This window comes from Anopheles marshallii, chromosome 3, assembly GCF_943734725.1.
Source record: "Anopheles marshallii chromosome 3, idAnoMarsDA_429_01, whole genome shotgun sequence".
In the NCBI taxonomy this organism is placed as follows: domain Eukaryota; kingdom Metazoa; phylum Arthropoda; class Insecta; order Diptera; family Culicidae; genus Anopheles; species Anopheles marshallii.
Genome location: NC_071327.1, coordinates 69,703,847 through 69,728,254, shown reverse-complemented (window position 1 = coordinate 69,728,254; position 24,408 = coordinate 69,703,847). Strand labels below are relative to the sequence as shown.

Here is a 24,408-nt window from a genome sequence, read left to right as displayed (position 1 = left end):
AACAAATAAGGGATGATATGCGAATCGAACGCACAGCGTTGTGCGGATGATCATCAGCAACGGGCTGATACATAAGCATTCGATGACGTGACAAGTGACAAGTGAAAATGTGCCCATTTGCGTAAGGCTACGAAACCGCCAATGCGTGAGCAGTGTTGAACAGCAGCCGAGCAGCAGTCCAATATTCGCCATAACGAAGTGATCACACGATCGAGTTAACGGGGGGGTGCATGTAAAGTGGGTGCGCGTGTGCGTGAATGTGCCATCGTAGTTTGGTGGGGCGACCGTCGAAATAACCGTGCTAGTCAGCCACGTCGCAAGTCCTTCCGAATGCAATAATAACCACCAGCACAACCGCTCACAGCCCCGTACCCGTGGACGCGTGCCGTAAACCAACATGACTGTTTCGTATTCGGCGGAGGTACCGAACGGTAGCAATTTTGGCGTATTTTGGCGCATCCTTTGGAAGTAAGTAGCATGGTGTTCGGTGTTGCTAAACTCCATATCTCGACCAGTGCGAGCGGGTGGACGATCGATGGAGAGAGCTTCACAAAGGGAAGAACGATATTTAAATATTAATCAATCGGTTACGCTCGTTGACGCACGGTGGAGTTGATACTACTCGGTTGCAAAGCTTTAGCTCACGGCTGCTACGTGCCTAAATTGTAGTAAATAGTTACTCAATGAAGATGAATTTCAACTACGAGAGCAACATATTAAACAGCGTAGAAAGTGATCATGTGATTATGAGATGATGTGTCCTATTATGATTGAAGCTATTATTCCCAACTTTACATTACAATATCTTCATCGTGTTAAGCAAATTAAATCTATAGACTCAAGGATCTCTTATTTTCCAGGGAGTTCTCATCAAGAATCTTATAGTCAGTAACAACCAACTCAACAACACTTTCGATTTGGGTTCTTCAATATACAATGTAAAGGCATTGTGAATATTGGAAAGCTTTGCCGCGGAACATTTTACACCTTTTTTGCACTACAATTGAAGATGTTTCAAAGTTCAAAGTTGATTTTGAGAACATGGCACCATTGCTATTCCGTGTGCTTGTCCAACTTCTTTGGCGGAGCTAATTCAAAATCGAGATCCACCAATGGTATTCGTGATGATGATGGATCTATCCTGTTGTGGTTCTGTGTGAAGGTCGTCCAAAAATCAACCATAGTTCCATGGAACATTGTTGTTAGGCACCCCGCTGATCAATCATGCATAGGCAATAGTTGCAATAGATTAACACCCGGATTGAATGTGAACAGCATAAACATCATGAGGCCTATGAGACTTTAAATGGCATTCAACGGTGATGATCTTCGCGGAGAAACGTTACTGTTTTAATAACGCTAACTCAGGAGTTGTTAGTCTAGCAGTACTGGATGTTTGTATATATTCACCCATATATTCTTAATATTGCCGGAAAACATAGCCTTCGTAGATCCTGTCCAAATAAGATTCAATACAAGAACTTCACTAGGAAATCACTAGAATTTGAACGAGGTCGTAGAGATGGGAAAATTAATTCTTTTTAAAGGTTTAAAACATAGATAAAGTGCTAGATTGAAGATTTAACTCTTATACTCACTCTTTAAAATTTCAATAACTTCAAATAACGGGTGGGAAGGGAGGTGGGGTGTCTGCTACGGCCGTCATATCATGATTTTAATCGTGAGTTAACTCGCGATTTAATTCTTCACGGCGACCTATATATTACGTTTTAAATTGTGATTTTACTCTAGCGGGAGTTAATTCGCGATTTAAATCGTGAGTTAAAGGTCGCCCTGAAGAACTCTTACGGGAATTAACTCGCGATTTTAATCGTGAATTTAAGTTCGCCCTGAAGAACTCTTGTGGGAGTTAACTATTATTTTGAATGATTCAATTCTTTGGGGATGAGCTAAGTCGCGGAGTTATAAATACTCCTCTTCGAGATTAGAATTAACTCACTCCCTATGGCAATGGCAAGTGATTGATCCTGTTCAGCAAATATCTCCAAAATGGGACCAATTTTTACAGTTAGCAAACCCAATAGGATAACCAACTAGTAACCTTACACCACTGTTCAATATCCTCCACAGTCCGCCGCCAAACCCTTTCCCTATGCAGTAGCGTGTTATCTATGCATTTACATCTTCGCTGCATTCATCTTTGCAAAATGTCAAACACAATGGCATCGTAAACGGTTTTACAGACATGCAAATTATACGTGCAACAGGCAAAGATCACAACCTTATTGGCTGGCACAGCAGTATTGTTTCCCCCTGGTGCACACCGCGCCCGAAGCACACACCTCACGTTTTATTAATTTAATTTTTTCAAACGTTCATTTTGCAATTTTTCCACTTCCACGGCGCCGATTCTCGCAGCGTTTTGATAATGTGCTCACTTCAAGGTTAGTGGGAGGTGCAATCAAAAGCGCTGCTGCCGGCGCATGATTTATCGCAAAAGGAATGGCGCTTATGTGGTTCGAAATCGATTAATCGATTAGCTAAAACAGTGGGTCAAACCTTACAGCTCTAGCAACGCCTCCATATAGAGGAGATCGTCAGTGAATGGTACCAATGGATTTGCCGGAAGTTTTCCGGAACAGCACCCGTTTGCCCGGTTTTTTTTTTTGAACCAGTTAAGACGAGACCTGTTTCCTTCAACTCTCCCAGCGCTATCCTTGACTCCGTGGACAACGCTGCTAGGCTTTACGGAGCCCGCCTGGAACCTGATTGACAGACCGGCCGACCTATCCATCACTCGGTAGCCTTTCTTCAAGGTCACCCTCAAGAGCACCTAGCTTGGCAATGCAATGGGGATGCACAGCAACCAAACGAATCCACCGCTGGGTCGAAGGCACAGCAGTTGTCATCCGGTTTTTTTTTTGTCACCCATGAAAGATCAGGTGATAATTACGAACGTTCACACACATGCGGCTGGTGAGCCGGACGATCGTCAACGAACGTATCAACAACCGGTTATTTACCAACCACCAACGACTGCGGCTGAGTGGAGTCTTCTCTAGAGAGCCTTCGTCCCATTGTTCATGCGAATAATTTATTTCAATCGAACAAAACAATGTTCGAGGTCTCTTTCGCGGCGTCGTGCAAGTTAAATGTGGTTTTATCGTTTCAAAATCGTTTAATTAAGCGTAATCGTGGAGGGTAACAGTGTAACATAAAAGAGAAAATGCAGCTCCAATAAGAGTATACTAATGTACTAAACTAATGTACTAATATTTTTAGTACAAATGTACTAAAAATAAACTACTTATTCTTAGTTTAATTGCCAACGCGACCCCATTAATATTACACCCATTTTAATGACTCTGATCTACCCTATCACTAGGTCATTTAGTAAAAATAAGCCCCCTAGTTAACCCTGGTGAAACGAAACAATGCACCCGCGTCCGGCAGCCGCCTTGATTGAGCTGAACCGGTTATATTCGAATTGCGTCGATTTAGATGCACTAATTTTCTCTATTCCCTTCTCCGTGCGCAATTAATCGTCTCCTTCACTGCATGACATGCGGTGGCCATCAATCATCAGGTGCGCAAAGCTTCCGCCAAGCACTGCGCCGCAGCAACGAGAACCAGTAGCGAAAGCAACGACGTGTGCTATAAACGGCAATGTGCATGTGTGCCTGATTTATCGCGCGATATATACGGGCAGATAGTTGATTAGAAGACCATCGCTAAACAATTTGAAGAAAGAGAAACTAACGAATGTTTGGACCAAGCATGCAGGATTTTCTGTGAAGCGCAACTCCCTGGGTTCAATCTGGAATAAATGAATCTGGAATGGATTGTCTCCCATTGTCCCTTTCCATAGGGAAGAATAAATATTCAGCTTTTAGCCAAAGCATCATCAACGTCGTTAAATTTGTCCTCAAAGATTCTTGAATCCTCAAAGATCCATGAATCATCCTACCTTCATGACCTTTGTGAAGCTTGTTTGTCCGACCCCTTTCCTTGCTATAAAAAAGCCTCAAGAGACATGATCCACCACTGCTCCAAGAATTCATAAATCCTTTGAGAGTCGTGGCTGGCCTGCAGCTTTCGAATTGTTTCTACTAGCTGGCTCTATTCGTGGAAGGAGAGCTGATCCCTGATCCAGAATATTCACTAGAAACTAGAGTAATAGGGTAGGATAGTTCCAAACTGTTCCAAATATCATCTATTAATGTCTAGATGTAGCAACTGATGCCTGTAACTCTAGAACCACAATGAACAGACGACTGACGTACTAATGGATACGAAGGACTCTCAATGATAGCCATGTGTCGTAGTAAAGTTGATAATATATAAGACCCAGATGACAACGGGGTTCAGTAAGCAAATCTGATAAACAGATCAAATAGCTAATCGTCAAATAGACCAAGATGACATGTTATAACCAGCCACAACCTGTCTGAATTAGTCACCAAACATACCCGGCACAGTTTGCCCCAGGTCTCCTTTATCTCATAGTCGTATTATTAGGCAAATATTGACAGTGTTTAACTGCAATAATACGCTACTGCAGTAAGCAAAGAGTAAGCAGCGGAGTGATGATTCATTTCATTACTAGCTTCCTGATAATCTGTCCCATTTTATGCACTTTTGTGGAAGATGTCCTCTGTTGCTTGATAGTTTTTATTATATCTTGATGTTTTTCATTAATCAAACATTAAATACAGTGAAATAACTTTAGCGCACAATTAACTCGAAATGTCTTTATAGTGCGAAGTTGTGAAACTACTACTGCTTACATTGAACACACAAAAAAAGGCCCATATAAAGCATGCCGTGAATAACTTCCTCCCGCAAGTGGATATAGCAAAACACGCCGCAGTTGATTATTTTTAATTGCTTATTCGTGCTAATCCAACTGTATGCACATTCCATCGTGCTTTGGGGCTTTTATTTTTTGTTGCTGTTGTGCTGTGACGATTGCTACTCTCATCGTGCTGCTCTACTTCTGTGCCTACTACACACACACAATAACAGTTGTGTTGTTTGGTAAACGTTCCTGAGGTAATTTTGCACAGCAACCCAGCGTCACCGCTAAACAATGCGCATCGGTCCGGGCAGCCAGTGAGCCGTGTAATTTTGAAGTAGAAATAGAATGGATACCAGTGGACTGTATCCAACCGATAGAAATACACAATTCTCGGGGGGTTTTTTTCGGTTCTACTGAACATTCTTTTCACTAATTAAGACACTGATATTGAGTTGTTTATGGGCATTTACATCAGTTAAATAAAGTAACCTGAACAGTGTTCCAATAATTTAACCAATTTTTCTTGAGAGTATCTGAAGTATTCTTAACACCCTCCGTTATTTCTATTCCTGTTTTTTTCCTCTAGATGGCGTGGCAGTGTATATAAAGCCGTCTGGCGGGAGCTTTTGGCATATCTACTAGTCTACTACACACTTAATTTCACCTATCGGTACGGTCTCAGCGAAGATGGTAAAAGGTATGTTGATTGGCATCGACTCCATTGGCACCTGGTCTCACGCACCACCTCCTATTTCCCACAGAGTGTTCGAACGGATCCGTACCTATTTCGGACAACAGCGGGAAACGGTACCACTATCCTTCGTGCTCGGCTTCTACGTCAGCTTGGTAGTGAAACGGTGGTGGGAACAATACCGAATGCTACCATGGCCAGATACGCTGGCACTGTTTGTGAGCGCAGCCATCCAGGGCAATGTAAGTAACCGCCTGCCACTAGGAGCCAAACCCCGTTGGATCGTCCCATTAACAACCCCCTCCCTTTCGCACAGGACGAAACTGGTCGACTGATGCGGCGAAACATTATGCGCTACATGGTCCTGTCGTACGTGATAACGCTGCAAAAGATTTCGCTCCGCGTCAAGCGACGCTTCCCGGGCTGGCAGCATCTGGTCGATGCCGGCCTGATGCTGGAGAGTGAGCGTAAAATATTCGAGATTATGGACGCGAAAAGCCCCATGTCCAAGTACTGGATGCCGCTGGTGTGGGCTACCAACATCATCAACCGGGCGCGCAAAGATCAGCTGATCCCGTCCGATCACATCGTGCAGACGCTGCTGATGGAGCTGTCCGATATCCGGCGCCGGCTCGGTGGTCTGATCGGCTACGATACCGTGTGTGTGCCGCTGGTCTACACGCAGGTCGTGACGCTGGTGCTGTACTCCTATTTTACCGCCGCCATTATGGGTAGCCAGATGATACCGACGTACGATGCCGCAACCGGCACCTACCAAGAGCTGGATGTGTTTTTCCCACTGTTCACGGTGCTGCAGTTTGTGTTCTACGTCGGATGGTTGAAGGTGGCCGAGGTGTTGATCAACCCATTCGGCGAGGACGATGACGATATTGAGCTGAACTGGCTGATTGATCGACACATTAAGGCGTCGTACATGATCGTGGACGAAATGCATGACGAGCATCCGGAGCTGCTCAAGGATCAATACTGGGAGGAGGTCGTACCGAAAGATCTGCCGTACACCGTTGCGTCCGAGCACTATCGGCGCGAAGAGCCGAAGGGTTCCGCGGAACACTACAAAGTGAAGGAGGCGGATGCAGTCTACGCAAACATCGGTGCCGTTGGGGGCAAGCGCATGATGAACGACGAGATGTACGCCGACTATGTACGTTGCATCTAACCCGAACGTTTCATTCTTCTTAACATCGCTTTTCTGCCCATGTTCCACAGGAAAGCGTCGACACCCCAATGGCGGAACGACGTAAGGGATGGCTGGGCAAGGTTAGCCGAATGGGATCCGGACGTAGTTCCTCGACGGCGTATTCGTCTGGAGGTCTTTTTGCGCGCAATCGGCACAATTCGGTGTACTCTAGCCCAGAAGCGGGCCTAGGACAACCGATTGTGACTGGAGCGCCCGCTCCGAAGGTGAGCCTGTACGATCGATTCGTAAGCCGAAAATCTGGCCGTCATGCGAGGCAAATTATTAAGCAAAGTAAGTAACGATTAGCCGTTACAGCAACTTGCTGGAGCAAACTCTCACCATTCCGCGTACTTTTAACCACCAGATTCGAAGCTCAGCCTCAACGGTTCGGTTATATCGAACGTACCGCAAAAGGCACGTCCCCGAATACCGACACCGGACGTGACGAAAGAGAGTCGTGTCCCGCCACTCGGTACAGTGACGACAAGTACCGCAAACATTGCGTCGGGTGTTGCACTGATGGCAACACAGGTAAGACATTCCGAGAATTCCCACGCTAGTCTGCAGTTGTTAACATTCGTTTCTATTCCAGCTCGCTCACAATCCCTCCATCTATCCAGCATCGACGGCGACGCTTAACAACAACGATGTACCGGTGGTCGGAACGCTCCTGCTGGCGCCGATCAAAGAGCTAGATTCGAGCTCTACGACCAACACTTTACACTCAGGCCAGTCCGCGACGGCTTCACTGGCCAAATCGATTTTACCAACGGCGCTGAAGAGTTCTGGTACGTACTCCCGAATTCACCCTCGCACCCTTGCCCCGTAACTAATAGCCTGCTAACCCTTACTTTAGAGCAAACGTTTTCACGCTCTCGTCCCTACTTTGCAGTGTCGCCGTTCGGCAAGGACGGCACAAATCTCGAGCTGACGCTCACAAACCCATCGTCCCTGGGCGGTACACCGAATGCGCTCGGTGCGAACACCGTCATCGTACTGCCGGCAACAACCACCACAGTAGCTGTTTCCGCCAACGGTACGACGGTGACGGGCACGATCCCGATCACGGCCGGAACGGGCCGATCGCTGGATGCAACCGACACTAGCCCCGGTTTGCGGGCGTCGGGTGGAGTTCTGGTACCGAAAACGGACGCCTTGCTGCCCATTTCACTCACCTCCCTTCCGCTCTCGTTCACGGTGACGCCGGTCACGAACACTAGCAGTAACAGTACGACCACCACCAGTACCGCCGGGGGCACCATCATTACCGAGCTGCCGTGTGACGACGGTGAGGTCAGTACCAGCGTAACGATGAGCAACGAGAAAAGTCGTCCACCGCCATCCGCCAGCAATGCGGACAGCTCTTCCTCAGCCGCATCGACACTAAGCAAACGGAAGCCGAAGCATGGCGAGGTTTACGTTTAGCTTTGCCAACAGCAGTGGCAGGAATTGTATCATAGCCAGCATTAGCAAGCAAAGTAGCGAATTGTAGTACGGTTCGTGCGCAGATGCAGGTGCGCGAAGAGAAGATGTGCCAATTTACTATTGTTTCCTATGTCCTAACGCACCGCAAACCGATCGCCCGTACCCAGGGCGGGCAACTTACTTAATTCCCATAGAAGCGCTGTGTATTTGTTCTAGTAATCCCTAATACAAAGTATTGTTTTGTTTTGTAAGAAAGTAAGTGTACAAGTGCTAGCGGTAGCGAGGACGAGGATAAAGATCAGCAGCTAGTTTTGTGTTTGTTTGTTTTTGTTTTTAAATCATAACCATTAGCCACACCTTTTGAATCGTGAATCATGGCAGAATCTGATGACGGCGTGCAAACACAATCCGTCCACGGCCAGAACCTTGCGATTGATTGCATTTCTAGAATGAATTTTAAACGAACCTGGGGTAATGCGTGTGTGTTACCATGAAGAAACGCGATATAGATCGAACCGATATGTTTTAGCGCTACTCTCGGTGTTAGTGTATTTTTGCCGTATTTTACCGTCCTGATCGAACATTTCTCTACCCTGGCATTTCACAGAGGAACGAATAAATGAACCAATTTCGATAGTGTTTAGCATTTTATAAGCAAGTACGTACCAAGCGAGAACGTTAAAATGGATATTGCATAGGGATAAAACCAATTTTAAATAAACGTGATCATGATATTTTAGCGGATGTACGTAAAGAACATATATTTCTGGTCTAACCTCACGTGATGAGGTCACTAATTCGGTTCCAAGAATTTCTGTTCATGGTTGCATTCGCTCTCCAACAGTTCCAGTTCCATTTAGTCCAGTCATCGAGTTCTTCGCCTGATGTCCAAGATGTACTCAACACATGATCTGCTCTGCCAAACAGCTCTGGTAATCTACAGCTTCAAACGTCTTGTTCAGTGCAGTACCGTGCGGTGCAGCTAATTGTTTTCTCGTTCCTAGTGCAACCACGGCATTTCTTTCGTTTAACGCACAAAGCTACAAACACCTGTTTCCGAACATTGGTTTACGGAGGATTTCACCTTCTATCGAATTCATTTTCAGTTCTATTTTCAGTAAGCTATCAATCCTCGCTCAAAATAAAAACAAACAAAAAAGTAGTTTACATACTGCGTTGCTGGAACGTACTCCAACTCCATTGCAGGTGGTAAGAGATGGTGTTACTGTTGGGTTAGTTTTTACTCGTCCACTACCGCCGTACGGTTTCGCTTTCCGCCTGTGCAACGGCCGGTCAAACTCATGCGCCCATTTTGCACGGAACTTGCCTCGAATGTTTACGCTGAGTAAGGCAACGTAGAATAACTCCTCGTACGAGAGCTTAACTTTCAAAACCGAAACCAAAACCGGAAACAAATACACCGAATCAAACGAAACTAGTCAGGCATAAAACCTCGCGCGTGTGCCTTGGGCCAGCCATGTTGCGTTCAACAATTTGCCGTGTAGGATCTATAAATAAGAAGTGTGCTTAATCCTGCTGGATCGCGATACGGTAGCGCAGCTCGTGGTACGGAATTTGATTTTAAACTGGTTCAGTAGAAGGTTGCCGCTTCCGTATCAAACCTGCCACTGACACAACTGATTGCTATTCAATTAAGATTACATATTTGCTTTCCGCATCCCGCTCGGTCTTATGACACTTAGCACGAAATACGATTAAACATCCGGTTACAAATGCTGCCGCTTGCTTTCTTCTCCTTTCTAAACACCCAACTTTTTTCTGGTTTGATCTTGTACAAACTCGACGCATGGTCAAATTACCATCAAAACCTTAAGCCTCTCCCCTCAAATAGTCTCAAGTAACACCTGTTTTGCACAATACACACACATACACCTATATATATTCCTTCCTGTTCCACCTTGACAGTACATCGTGACGGTTGATACATTAAAGGTAGAACATTAAACTAAAGCACGGGTTACTAAAGATTATCAAAGGTTTAGTTCATAACATCCGGCGCACTGTGTTCTTTCTTTTCTTTTGTTTTTGTTTATCCATATAAATCAGTAGCGACATCGGCAAAACGGTATCGTACTGCCGATCGACACGAATGTCACACCCCCTTATACAGTGTACGCAGGTTCAAGTTGCTCACATCGATCGGTGTGTGCGTGTGTTGGGCACCGATGTGAAGCACAAGGAAAGATTTGCTTAGTCAATCTTGACATTGGAATATATCTTTCGCACAAAGAGATTTGTACCGAAGTGCCCTACCGTCCCGCAGATGATACCTAGCGCACCGGAAAACAGGGCCATGTAGCCGAAATAGAACGCTGTTTGGAATAGTCCATACATCCTGTAAATAAGAAAACCCAAAATGAATAGTTGTTCAGAAGTGCAGAAAATTTAACGGAAACTCACTTCGTTTTGAAGAAGAAGTAATAGAACGAATACATATACACATATATCGAGGTGGATGCTGCTGACATAAAGCTAGTCCACTGCCATCGATAATCTTCCGCATTTAGAAGGAAATAGGTGCAAACGATCGTCACACAGACGGTCACGATGATGAGGATCAGAAACACCAGCAGCATGAAACCGTACACGTAGTAGATTTTGTACGCCCAAAAAGAAGTGAAGATGAAGTACCTGCAAAATGGGGAAAAGGTTAGAACACACGCGCGGTACGATTACTAAACGTGCGTTTACTTACATTTCGATAAATATCGACCCGAATGGTAACACTCCACCCAGAAGTATAATCACAGCCGGTTCCATAAACCATTTCTTTTCGGGTATCGGACGCGGAACAGCATTCACGCGGCACGGATAGTCTGGTTGGCCGTCCAGATTGCGTCCAACAATGGTTCCGATCAGTGTCAGCGGTAAAATGACGAATATACAGATACATGTTACGGCCACCTGTAAGTGTGCATGCAAGTGTAACAACAAAAAAGATTATTTCTGAATATTCATTAAACTTTTTTTTTTGGGGAGGAAAGTTCCATTACCATTGTTCCAAAGGGAATTGCTCGCGAGGCATGGTAGTAGATTGCAATAAAGTTGATGAAGAACGCAGTTCCACATACAAGGGCCGGCACAATGAAGGCGGACATAAGCATCTGTTTTATCCATTGTTTTCCACCCATTCGCGCGTACAGAGATCCGCCAAAGTATCCGTTAATGGGAGACGTGGCCGCATATACAAAAATTGTCGTCGACAGCATCGAACCACGCCTGTTGAAGGTTAATCGAATCATTAGGCAAATGGAACTAGTGTTTCGGGCCGTCCTCATGTACTTACTCCGTATAAAGTTCACCCAGTATTGCGAACGTGATCACACACAACACAACCGAGGTTAGTTGATAGCCGGCACCGATTAAGGCAGAAAAGAGCATCACATTCGATGCTGGTCGGAATACGTCACCATGTATCTGTTTCCATCCGTACTCATCGCCAAGATCGCGTTCCTGTGAATGAACATTGTATGCCTTATTCCATTGATGGAATCTCTTACGACCCTTGTCAAAACCTACCATATCGTCCGCTTCCTCATCTTTGCTGTAACGAGCGTAATCCTTGCGCAGTGTACGCATCAAAATCATAGACACAAGCCCAACCAGGAATATCACCATCATAAAGCTGTTGAAGATGCTAAACCAGTGGATGCGGTGCTGGAAAAAGTTCGGATCCAGGTACTTGTCGAACCGATCCTCGAACTTCACCGAGCTTGGCTTCCAGTTCACTTCGTACGTGAACTTGATCTTTGCCCCCACCCGGAGCAGCTCCTTTCGCTCCGGTGTCAGCGTAACGTCCACGATCTGTTTGCCGTTGTAGCTGATATCGAACTTTTTGTGTGTGTAGATGTAATACTTCTTTTCCTCCTCCTTTCCTACCACACCCCATATTGGCAGATCATCGATATACATTTGATACCAGTACTGGTTCTTCACCGCATACACGAACGCTTTGTGCTTCTCCTCGGATAGATCTACCATACAGATCTCCGTTGGGCTGATGTCATCTGAAAAAAGGGAAAACATTTTACTGTATAGTAGACTAAAATGATTTTTTTCTAAATGCAATTCTTTAACATCTTCAGTATCGACCACTCGCTTAAAATAAGCATTTAAGATAACATCATACTAAATTATTTACATAACACGTGGGCTAGTACCGAATGGGAGTGGAATTAGATCCTATTTGCAAACCAATTTGCAGCACGACCATGCATACATTTCCTGTATGCAAGCTAATAATTATTTGCATATTTTGCCACTTTTATCATTAGTAACCAATTTTCGCCCGCTATTGCAGTTCCATCTAGAGCAAAAAGTCTTCAAAAAAGTGATAAGTTTGCTCAGAACGGTTAGTATATCTAAAGCGGTACGTCTCCCGAAACGTTTCTATTTCGTCTAGAACTTCCCAGCGATGGTTTCGTATCCTACGATCGTTTTCGTTGTACAAGTGTTACTTACGTTTGTTCCAAACATAAACTCTCTGGAATGTGTGTAATAGAAATTTTAATATCCTCAAAATGTACATTAAACATACGTTTCTTCACAGCCGTTGCAACGGGGCCACAATCCAATACGACACAGTGCAATGTTTGCTGGAGCCTCGCAAGTGCTGGACAGTGCCAGAACACGACCAAATCTGAACCATGCTCCTCTGAGCAGCTAGAATCGGCCATGGGCAAGATCCGTCTGATTCACGCATCGAAATCGGAACAAAGCTTAGCGAACTCCACCATCAACGAACATCAATTGCAGCAGTACCGGTGTTTTACACTGTCCGCATCAGCGGGCATTGGGGAAGCGAAGAAAGTGTTCTACGCCAAAGGATGTACCACGATGGCGGGCGACCTGTGCGCAGAATGGGCGAAGGAAAAGAGTGCCACCTGTGCGCTCTGCACGGGGAACAACTGTAATGCTGCGGCACCGATGGAAATTAGTCACAGTGCACCGATTAAACTAAACAACAAGAACTGTACATCCTCAAATAGCAACCGAGCCGCGCCGGTAAATAGTAGCTTCAGCTGGATGCTGGGAATAACAGCGCTGAGCAGTTTGTGTACTACAATTTTTGCTATTTGATGTGCAGTAATGTTCCGAATAAAGTTAGTTTAAGTGGATTAACAACACCTTTTCACAAATATCCTCTTCTACCATGACTAATTGTACGGGACAAATAGCGCACGGGATTAACAAACGATCGCTTACGAAGCTTAATTAAATTTCAAAACTTAATTAACAGAAGTATCGTGTTTTTTTTTAAGATTAAGCAAAACGAACATACCCATCAACTGTGTCATGCTATCTTCCGAGTGCAGCAAACACGATCATAGTTACATACACTATCTACTCTTGTATCAACCACTTGAAAGTGTTGCAGACAGCACGTGTGTTCGTACACTTTGCGGTACGCGGTACAATGTACGCTTCACGTGTCTTTTGAAATTTAATCGATTGAGACCGGACAATCATTGCATTGCAGATTCAGATTCAGATAATTCTTCTGATATTCACAACTCTTTTGATAATAACGAATCTTCACATATTCCTGAACCTCAAAGAAACTCAGAGCCATCAAACCATTCCTTCTCGTTTTGATAAACAACGTGGTGGTTCGAATGACTCATCAATAAAGATTAATGTGAAAGACTCTTCTGAAAAGATACATCAAGCATAAAATTAAATTGAATACAGTTTTAAGCGGTCGATCATAAAGCCTTCACACTCTAAAACAAATATTTCAAACACGAAGCATGCGCTCGTATATCTTTGAACACCAGCTGCTTCCAGTTCAACGCATGAATCATCCGAGCCGGCCAATCCAGCCAACAGTCTCCAAGTACTGGCCGATTTAAACACACTCGGCACACGGCGATCAAGTGGGATTGTGTAGCATCGCATTAGTTCGTCTGATAAGCACACTCATCAGTACAGAGCGCAAAGATATAAATACCGCCGCAGCAGCTTCTGCGTTGGTGCAGTTGCATTTACAAAGTTGCGCCGTCGTGCACGATTTCACACGCCGGTAATAAGAAAGTGATTTCTTTGGTGACCACAACGCTACCGTAACGAACTCAACATGGAAACCTACACCGTGGTTGCGTTCATTTTTGTGCTAATGTTTGGAAATGGTTAGTGGAGAAATATCCAAAAAAACGATATTAAACGTTTCTTTGTATCATTTGTTTTTTTTTTGTTTTGTTTTTTTTTGCGCAGGTATGGCATTAAAATGCCGTAATTGTCTCAGCTCGAAAAGCTTCGACGAATGTGAAAATATGGGAGGAATAGTGGAGTGCAATGCGACGATCGTTAACGCGAACCATGAATCGTTTAAGCTAGACAACCCAAGTTTACCCCAAGGCAACGGGACGGAATTTAAGTGCTACCGGTTACAAGTCGCACGCCTTTATCCAAACAACACCGACAGCGGGCTGCGCGGATATGCTCGTGGATGCACATTTCTTAATACGAGCTTCTGCAATGGTTGGAGCAGTACGCTAAATCTTACCAGCTGTACGACGTGTACTACCGATAATTGCGATCAGAACCCTAATCCTACTCCTAACGGTGCCGGCGATTTATCGTTTAAAAGTCTGACCAGTTTAGGATGTTTGAGCATCTTACTGGCACTAGCGTCACGATAAACTGTTTCGTTTCGATTGTTTAATAAAAAAAAACACGTTACAAACTAATGTTTCCATATTTGTAACCATAGTCATGAGATGATTTTTAGTCGAATAAATTGCATAATTTCACACCATAATGAATGAGCGCACAAAAAAGTGTGTAACTGCTAACAAAGCTAACGCTTATCAGTAAGTTGTATTTGTATTTATTGAAGACACCAGAGCAAAAAGTGGAAATGGCACGATGTTATTTACCGTACAGAACAATCTTTACTCAGTTTCAACTGTGATAGCAAAACGGATATTATCACTAAATTAGCTGTTTATCACAACCGGACTTAACATCATTTACAGCTGATTCATTCACAGTGTTTCTTTTACCTTATGGCAGTAGTTGGCCAACTTCTTCCAACCAAAGATCTTCCAACAAGAGCAACCAAAAGGAGCAAACGTAGCGTGATTTAATAAGCCCAGAAAATATTGTGCTTTGGATATTTCGTGAACGGTATGTCTGTCTATATACTGTAGAATGCACCTTGAAAACCATTAAGACCATTTAGAACTAAAAGTCTAGTTTGGCACAAAAGTGCATTAGCTATTAACCAACAAACCAGCTCCCATTGATAAATCATTTCTACTGATGGATTCAGTACTTGCGAAATGTTTTATAGTTTACGCAAAGGTAAGTTAAACGACAAACTATAAGCAATCCATCTGCTCACTTGTAGCGTGTAAAACATTCGTGAGATTTTAATTATTACTTACCTTTAAAATCGATGTCATATCCACTAAACTCCAGCTCAACTCCCTGGAGGGCCTCACTCATGGTTTCATGGTAGTGATTGATCGATTGTTTGGCACCGACACAGAATGGGAGTGAGAAATACGCGTACGTCTCCTGCCGATTGTGGTATGGGCCAACGGTGTTCATCCATAGCACAACCTCCTCATGGTCTTCATACTAAAAGGAATTGTGGAGCGTTATAAAAACGTCGTAAAGTTAGGAATCGTGACCAAAAAGGGCACATACGGAACGGTCTTAAAATGCACCCGCTGCTTACCATATGATTATGCTCATCTGCCGCGACGTAGGTGACAATCAGTGAGGCAACCATCGCTACCACGTACCACAACCCCACCGTTCGATAGGAGGACCTCATCTTGGTGCTGTTTCGCACGGAACTACTTTACTGCCCAATGGCTGACGCTGCGTTCAATGGTCTGGCCTGCGGGGATGATGCACCGCATATGCTAGCTATTGCCGATGGGACCGGAACAACCACGACGGAAAGATTTGTTTTGGTAGCATCAGAAGGCCTAGCGCAACGGAGAACGCAGATCACTGACACATCGCATCCGTCCACAATCGGCACTGAGCGATATGGGGGGGTGGGGGTTCCGGCAAACGATGGCCAATGAATGAAATTGCTGCTCGCACGGATACGCAAATAACGCTTGGTGGTGTTTGCCTAATCGATGGAACCTTGCCTCACTTAAGCTAGCAGTAAAACACGATTCTATTTACTTTTCTCGCTGAATAAACCACTCGCAAAAATTGCTGCCCGTCGCAAAACATCGGGGCGAAAAACACGTACACAGAAACCGAACCGTCCCCAAGGTGTGTAGAGTGCTCATGCTGGCGGTGACACTTCCATTTGATTTGACAGCTACTAGTTAACCAAGATGTGTACAGGGAAAATTTCAAAAGTTTTGCCACACAGTCCCAGTCGTTACTCTGCTTGGAATTTCTACAACCTATTGGATTTTGTAAAAGATACAACGCGCTAGGGGACTTAATGCGGGAATGCAAAGTTAGTATATATCCACGATGAGCATGTTTTTTTTATAACCAGAAACAAAACGTATATGAGTTGTACGCATTCGGTCCGAAGGATTCAACTTCACCAACAAATGCCCTGAAGAACTAATCATTCACTTAATAGCTTGTTATCTGCTCTGCTTAAATTTTCGCACAGTTCCTCAAGATGAAAGAAAATTCATAAACACCGAATATTTTGGTATTTCACGTCAGTTTTATTTTACACAATCAAATAACGCAGGATACAAACAAACGATAACGTGCGTCATAATAATAGTAATAACTTGCGATTTCGAGCGATTTTACAAAACAAAACAATACCACACTGACGATGAACATCTGCACAAAACCGCCTTCATTCACTTTCGAGAGCTGAGAAGAGTTGTAAAAGGTTTGACTGATTGTTAACGTATCCGCTTCCTGTCGTAAAGTAGTTTGATAAAAAAGAACAGCAAATGAAATGTAAAACTTTTGACTATGTTTGGGAAAAGCTACGAATTTAGCATTGCTGTACTGTCTAAGCTCAATGTTAGTTATGTATAGTCCGAATAACTGAAATTGTAAAGCTGATTTAAACAAAAAAACATACCGTGACACTATTCATTTCACGCCCGACATGATGAAGCTGCGTTTTCTGTCCATGTCGCCCTATTGTTTTACCCGAAGGACCTACTATTATATCACATTATTATGATCGACAGTATTACGATGCAATAATACGGGAGAATGTTAATGGGGCATATGCAGACATACTGGCAGTGTCCTCCCGAATCTATCATACACTTTCCTTTGCCAACTGCGTTGCGTTGTTGGTGCGTACTATTCTGCTTGCTTAAAGAACAGCACACGCACGCGCCATTTGACTGTCGCGAGAACTACTACAGCAGCACAAAGTCGCTAATGTTTTTCTTCGGCTGGCACAATGCTTCGGGCATCAAATCGACCAGTTTATTAAACAGCAGGCATCGCCGTATCTTCATCTCAAACTGTTGATCTACGGCACGATTGCGTGCAATGCCAACGCTACTACCCGTTGAACGAGAAGTGGAAGGCGTTGCGCTGGCATTCGTTCCGGACCTTCCACCCTCCACAAGCTCCCGGCCCAGGCTGGTTTTTTGTGTGCTAGCTTCCGGTGAAACTCCTTCAACCTTTTCCCCACCGGTTGCCGGTACCACCGTGCCCGGTGGGAGCTGTGTTTGTGAGTTCGAACAATCGCTACTACTCATCGAGCTAATGCTGGAGGTGTCGGCCTCCTCGACACTTTTGGGTGATTCCACGCGCATCACCTTGGCCAGGTTTTCCTCCTCCTTGTGACCATCGTCATCGGCCCGTTGCTGTTTATGCTTGTTGCCACCGCCAACCGGAGCACTCGCACCGGTTGTGCCAACCGCACACGTCAGCAGACTGGTCGGTTCCGTTTCACCGTCCACTGTGTCGGATTTGAACAGCAGCGAGGCGAGCTTGTGAAATTCCTTCAGCTGCACCGGATCGCTGTGGTCAATGATGTCGTACAGTTTCGTTTGCAGGTACAGAATAGCCGAAAGCGGATCATTCTTCGTGATCTCTTCGTACTCTTGCTTTCGCAACAGGTATTTACAGTAGCGCAGTATGTTGCCGCGGTTCGGTTTCTCCAGACGCAGTACCCAAAAATCATCCAACCGGACATTGGAGTTCGTGCCCGGGTTGCCACCGAACAGGAAGTGTACCTGGTTGGTGCTATCGTACACGATCTGATGTGCATAGCGTGGGCACGGTTCGTGGCAAGTGTTCTGACTCTTCTGGTAACAGTTTTCCCCGTTCGAATGTTCGCTCTTGTACACACAGCACCACTCTTTCTTCGCAAGCGAAAACAACCAGAACGAATTGATGTTTAAATCACGCCGCTCCTTTTCCTTGCTAAGACTCTAAAAGCATACCGAAACAAGAGCAAAAAATATATAAGAAAACCTTTCGAGAAATGCCCATTTTAGTACCCAGCTTACCGTTAAAACGTAAATTTCATCCTTTTCGCAATCGATCGTCGCACGTTGCGTGAAGCCCGACTGTGGAACGTTCTTCGTGTCCGTATTGTTGTTCTCCGGCGTAATGTTCGACAGCTCATTCGTGTTAACATCGTAGCTGAGAAAGTCTGTCATGTAGTCTTTGCCTCGTTGACCTCCGAAAATGTACAACTTACGATGTTTCTACGCAAAGAAGATAACAATATATTGCAATATCTCCTATAACGTATATATTAAACAAAAATGGACTGAGTTTTCTCTATTTTCCTTAAATCGTCGCGATTGACACCCTAGTGTCCAGTGATGGATTCAACCAGATAGGTTGACAAGGGACTCGTATGAAAAATTGCTATAAACCGTCCACATGTTTAATGCATACGCTATGGTAGGCATTTGTCGTAATCTAAATGTTCTATTGCTACAGAACACGTTGAACCGCTTCGTAATTTGTTCCCGTGACTTGACTAGTGGCCAAACATATTTATAGAAACCGTTCCACATCGATACAGTCGATTTGGATGAATTATTTGGCAACATTTCTGACAGGGGGATTTGTTTCCCAAAACATATGCCAAAAATTTACTCATTTACTCCTCCTAATAGTACAAGCACATTTCATCTGAAACACAAAAACGAATCCCACACACTTACGTGATGGAATAGCATGGAATGGGTTACTCTCGAACGGATGCTCTGGACGTACGGGCTGGATGCAGACGGGTGTTCACAGTCGACGAGTATGTGCGTCCAGGTGTTGGTACTGATGTGGTAGGAAAAGAGCCCCGAATACCGGTACTGGCCAGCCGTTTCCTCCTCATTTCTAAACGACAAAGAAACTCTGTAACTTGTACCGTGTTGAAGTACATGCAACGGAACAGGGACGCAAGCAAAACGGGAAGATAAATTAAAACACAATTAAACGGTGCAAGAAAAAAACAAACCTCAATGCGGTGAGATGGGAAATAAACATAAACAAACAGCTGCCACATGCAACACCAAGCTGTGCAAAGCAACAGATTGCAAACAACGCGATCGATTGTACACATACCTCGGTTCTAGGATACGGCCCCCAAACACGTAGATCGTCTGCTTGTCCACATCGATGCACATCTGATGATCGAACACTAGCTGCGGTCCGCTAACCTGGCTCGTATCGTTGCAAATAAGAAACCAGGTCTTCGTGATGGTATTGTACAGGTAAAAATCGCTATTGATGTTTTCCTCCGTACGCGACGCACTGTCCAGATAGCGGCCGAGCATGAAAATTTGCGAATTTCTCGTATCGTACACCATTTTGTGGCAGGCACGCGGTGTCGGTCCGTCCAACAGTTCCGACCGCTCGTGGATCAACGTCCACCGGTTTGCCTTCACATCGTACGACCAGAGATCGCTCAGATCCTCATTGCCGTCCCATCCACCGTACAGATAGATCGTGCTGGTCATCGGATCAATGATCAGCTGATGGCCACCGCGTCGTCCTGGGCGTGGTTCGTTCTCCGGTGTCAGCTGCAGATTCCACTGGGGTTTGTATTCCTGCCTCTCGAGGTAGTTATCCATTAGGCCGTCTGTTCAACAAGAAGGAAAACTCGCTAGAATCAAATTGTTCATTGCTAAACCAATACTCACTTTCAATGAACTCCATCAGCATCTCTTCAGTCTTCTTAAAATCCCCTCTATTTACAAGCATCTCGTGCAGTTCGGTCATCTTCTCGTCTTCCAGCTTTACGCCCGTCTCCTCCTGCAGGGCACTGAACGAATTTACATACCCTTGCTGGCGGCAATGCTTCAAAAACAGTCGAACGATCTCCACCTCGCGCAGCATGTTATATTTGCGCAGGTTCGAAAGGATAAACATGGAATCTTCGATGCCCAGCAGCTCCACGTACCAGATGCAAAAATTGAAACTTGGACCCCATGACAGCAGCGGCACGATCTGGATGAACTTGATCGGCAACAGTTCGCCGGAGTTTGTGCGATGCTTTAGGTTGAACGTTTCCGGTACGGAATCGTTACGCAGCCCACTGGATGAGGGTAAGGAAAGGGGTATCGTTTAGCAGCAGCAGTATTTGCACTGGTTTGCATATCATTACCCTTCAAACAGCAACACCATACGTTCCTCCTCGAGTCCACCGAGTATTTTGAATTTGCGCAGATTGCAGACATGCGTTTTTTCGTACTTTCCAAACTTGATCTTCGTCACGATCGCGGGTCGGTCCAGCTTCAGTATCAAGTACTGCGGTGGCGTGTTGGTATTCGATGACCAGCGAGACGTTTGATTGGAAGGATTGTCCTCCCTGATATTTCTGCAAATAACAAAACAAGCTTGTTGAGTGTGTGGGGAGAATTCGAATGGCAAGATGCCCCAGTTGAATGTGAACGAATCCAATTGTTTGGACAGTGAATGGTGCATCCCGAAAACAGTCAAAGATAGGTGCTATCGTTGCTGTTATGCATCGGGGGCAAGCACGCACGCGTAGCGGTACGATCGGCCCGGTGGCCGGTATGTTTGGGGCGGTGATTGATAAATAAATATGCATAACAATGAGCGCACCGTTACGAAATTAACCAACCGGCCAACAATGATGATGGGTGGCAAAGAGACAGCTACATTCGTGCTATTTTTGTACCCTTCGCCAATGAACCTGCGCCCGTTCGTTTCAATGCAAATGCACTGCGGTTCACCTTCAATCTTCCACCACCACCACCATCCCCTCCCAAACATCTTTACTTCCCCTACCCGTAAGCAACACACAACACTCTGCAAGCACAACAAACCCACCCGTTCACCAATACACCTGCTGCGGGGAGGCAGCATTCAGCGTGCCAGCAAAAATTGATGCGCCATCGCCAGAAACACACCAAACGAAAACTTTGGGCCTTCCTAACGAGAACCAAAATTTGCGATAACGCAAGAATGATTTTTTTTTCGTGCTCTTCTTCCCTTCTTGTCATTTCACCCGCCACAGAGCTACCGGCGCCATTCACTGCGCCATGTGGCGGCGTTCTTCCACGGCCACATCAGTCACTCCAACTTGCGAATGGCCATTTTCATACTTACTCCGGCAGGTAGGACGACGAATAGCTCGAATATTTGTAGATATCGTAGTCCAGCTTTTTTATGTCCGAGATTGTTCCAGCCATTTCTTTGCCTGCAATGTTGGGCTTTTCGCTTGCCGTGTGTGCGCCTTGTCGGGAATGACCGTAGCCGGGGCGTTTGGTTCACTGGTGCTGGATGATTCGCCGGTGCTGAATTCGATCGGCTTGGCTGGCAGAGACTGGTTTTGCTGCGGCAGAGAACCCACTTGGCGGCACGCAAATCGTCGAAAAAGGATGGAATTTTTGCCAAACGATACTACACACCTTGCGCTACGCGATTACCACTTCGGACAAATAACACCACTACCACCGTACGTCGTACACACTTTGACAGATGGAGTGGCAAAGCGTGTGCTTGTGTGCGTGACAGCAGTTGCTGTCATCGGTATACCCGTTTCTCGCGCATCGGAACCTCAATGTTTTGATCCTGTGTTCGGCTGCTGCACAGTTTTTCGCCACATCGCAGACGTGTTCTTTTGATAAATTCGCCATGAACGTGCTACCGAAAGTTGCCCTGGGCCGTTTGCCCTTCTATGCCGCGGTAAGTAAAGCGAACGGGGTTCGAATTACGGAATTGTGCTAAACTTTCACATCGTTTCCCTCCAGAGATCAACGCAAATTTGCGCAACACGCTGCTACAGCACTACCGGCAATGAACCCAAATTTCCCAAGAATGTTATAGAACATCTTAACACAGCACAAGAGCAGCAAACAAATGGCGTAATTTACGATAAGAAACCATTCCGAATGGAACTGCAAGAAGGTACACACGCGCTTTCGACATTGACGTTTATTACCTAACCCGGAGTAGTGGAGTTTCGCTTGATTAGCTAGCATTATATTTCTGTTCCAGGAAAACGCTACTCGTGGTGTCTATGCGGGCGCTCCAAAGGTCAACCGCTATGCGATGGAACCCATAAGCTAGTGCAGTATAAAATCACACATCGGTATAACATGCAATATGGCACCCGGACCAGTGTGCATATTATACATCACTAATATTTTCTTTTTCTCAGACCTATTCGATTTCAGGTGGAAAAATCGGGCACATACTGGCTGTGCAACTGCAAACATACGAAACATCGACCGTTCTGTGATGGCACGCACAAGTGCGAGGAGGTTCAGAATACGGCCGGCAAGTAAAATAGATATGGTGGATTACGCATTACGCGCGAAGCATATAGTTTTTTGTCATACTCACAGCTATTGCTGGCATTAAACTTTGCCCTAGAATGGTATAGAGGTTCATATAGAATAAACTTATTAGATACCAAAAATGTTACTTTACTCTCCACTACACATTGGTCGCTGCAAATGTGGCAAACTTCTTAAGCCAGATCACTAGAAGCATCCTTCCACTCCTGATCTGAATGACTCTTCGCTAACAGCACAACGCCTGATCAATAGCAATATAATGCGAAAAACACATTCCTTGGGGACGATCATTTACCAAGTTTCTTTACTTGTCATCATGCGAAAAACAAACAGCACCAAACTCCTTTGTCGCCCTCGTTTGTTTAGCTTCTTTTCTGTATTTTTAAATATAAAACAAAAGAAAGAAAAGAGTAAAGTTTGCATTTGGAGAGCATGTTATCAAGTGTTACATTATGTGAAACTGGCACACAGCCGTGTGTGTTCACTAGTTCATATTTCAAACGCAAAGATTGTGGAAGAAAGACGGGGTTGAAAACGCAATACACGATTGTTTAATTGAACAATAAAGAAAAACAGCAAATGCAATGCCTGACTTCCATCTGTGCCATATAGCGAACACACGCACATAGTGTATTTTGTATTACCATCTTGTATCTTTAAATGCGTCTATACTGTGACTATTATTGGTCTCTTGTCTGTGTCTTAACAATATGTCAGAGACACGAACATAAAGAAAAATCGAACCAGCCAAGATGCCTGCCATACAAAAATAATAAATTATTATTATGTTCGCTTGTTTTGTACTGTCGTACGTCCAACCGACATTTTGTTGAAAAGAAAACAATCGCATTTTTTAATCAAAAGCTTTCATCAACACCCTCGGTATGATCATTCTGAGTATAATAACGCCCCTCTTTCCTTTTTGTATAATTTACGTTCCAACGATTACGGGGTGTGTGTGTGTGTTGCTGCACAAATCACATTACTTGTTGGTTTATACTTTGTTTCATTCATCCATCCTTTTGCTTTGTTAGCTATGTAACAGGAGAGCCTTTGAGCTATTATACCTATAAAATAGTAATCGTTTTCTACAATTATGTTTCACCTTTGCTTGCTTTCTTCGTTTATCTTTACGGTTTTCATTAGTTAAACACGTTTCTCCACCTTATGAAAAGCAACCACACACCACAACGTTCCCAAAGATACTTCAATAATCTCATATACTGGGATAGTGGCGATATTTAAATGATTGAATCGAGAAAAAAATACAGGCACACACGCGAATTGTTTGCCACATCATATCCACCTACACAAAAGGGTTGCAAAGAAAGTTCCATAACAGTGCAGCATTACCATTTATATTTCAACTCAAAACTGATGACAAAAGTGTGCGACGGGGGCGCGCGTTAATGTATAAAAATAGTATTCGAATTAGTTTGCAGCACCACTTACTACAATTTATTGGCAAATTTATGAGGATTGCCACCAATGCTCCTGCTGTTGTTCATAGTCTTCCGAATATTAATCTTACTTCTTTACATGATACAGCCGCGACGACGGCCATGTACATTATATATGCCGTACAATCGTGCATTAAAGTCCTCAGCAAAACACCGTT

General features: G+C 44.6%; 5 protein-coding genes across 5 annotated transcripts; 3 read left to right on the top strand and 2 right to left on the bottom strand.

Moving 5' to 3' along the window:
* Positions 1 to 397: 397 nt before the first annotated feature.
* Positions 398 to 8,076, top strand: LOC128711881 (bestrophin-2). The gene is made up of 8 exons (XM_053806768.1): positions 398 to 468; positions 5,346 to 5,456; positions 5,521 to 5,692; positions 5,767 to 6,615; positions 6,681 to 6,942; positions 7,016 to 7,182; positions 7,244 to 7,439; positions 7,544 to 8,076. Exons 1-8 carry the CDS (start codon positions 398 to 400, stop codon positions 8,074 to 8,076), a joined length of 2,361 nt encoding a protein of 786 aa, XP_053662743.1.
* A 2,209-nt stretch (positions 8,077 to 10,285) lies between these two features.
* LOC128711127 (transmembrane 9 superfamily member 3) lies at positions 10,286 to 15,880 on the bottom strand. Its single transcript, XM_053805991.1, has 8 exons — positions 15,782 to 15,880; positions 15,486 to 15,681; positions 11,617 to 12,104; positions 11,384 to 11,550; positions 11,091 to 11,316; positions 10,793 to 11,001; positions 10,498 to 10,728; positions 10,286 to 10,432 (listed from the first exon to the last, which is right to left on the bottom strand). Exons 1-8 carry the CDS (start codon positions 15,878 to 15,880, stop codon positions 10,288 to 10,290), a joined length of 1,761 nt encoding a protein of 586 aa, XP_053661966.1. The 3' UTR covers positions 10,286 to 10,287.
* LOC128711128 (uncharacterized) lies at positions 14,174 to 14,738 on the top strand. The gene is made up of 2 exons (XM_053805992.1): positions 14,174 to 14,225; positions 14,311 to 14,738. Exons 1-2 carry the CDS (start codon positions 14,174 to 14,176, stop codon positions 14,736 to 14,738), a joined length of 480 nt encoding a protein of 159 aa, XP_053661967.1.
* A 1,537-nt stretch (positions 15,881 to 17,417) lies between the features above and the next one.
* Positions 17,418 to 21,680, bottom strand: LOC128711394 (muskelin). Its single transcript, XM_053806263.1, has 7 exons — positions 21,598 to 21,680; positions 20,630 to 20,842; positions 20,166 to 20,560; positions 19,588 to 20,104; positions 19,191 to 19,383; positions 18,522 to 18,722; positions 17,418 to 18,443 (listed from the first exon to the last, which is right to left on the bottom strand). Exons 1-7 carry the CDS (start codon positions 21,678 to 21,680, stop codon positions 17,418 to 17,420), a joined length of 2,628 nt encoding a protein of 875 aa, XP_053662238.1.
* A 445-nt stretch (positions 21,681 to 22,125) lies between these two features.
* On the top strand, positions 22,126 to 22,778 carry LOC128713595 (CDGSH iron-sulfur domain-containing protein 3, mitochondrial). The gene is made up of 4 exons (XM_053808454.1): positions 22,126 to 22,176; positions 22,242 to 22,398; positions 22,489 to 22,582; positions 22,652 to 22,778. Exons 1-4 carry the CDS (start codon positions 22,126 to 22,128, stop codon positions 22,776 to 22,778), a joined length of 429 nt encoding a protein of 142 aa, XP_053664429.1.
* Positions 22,779 to 24,408: the final 1,630 nt, after the last annotated feature.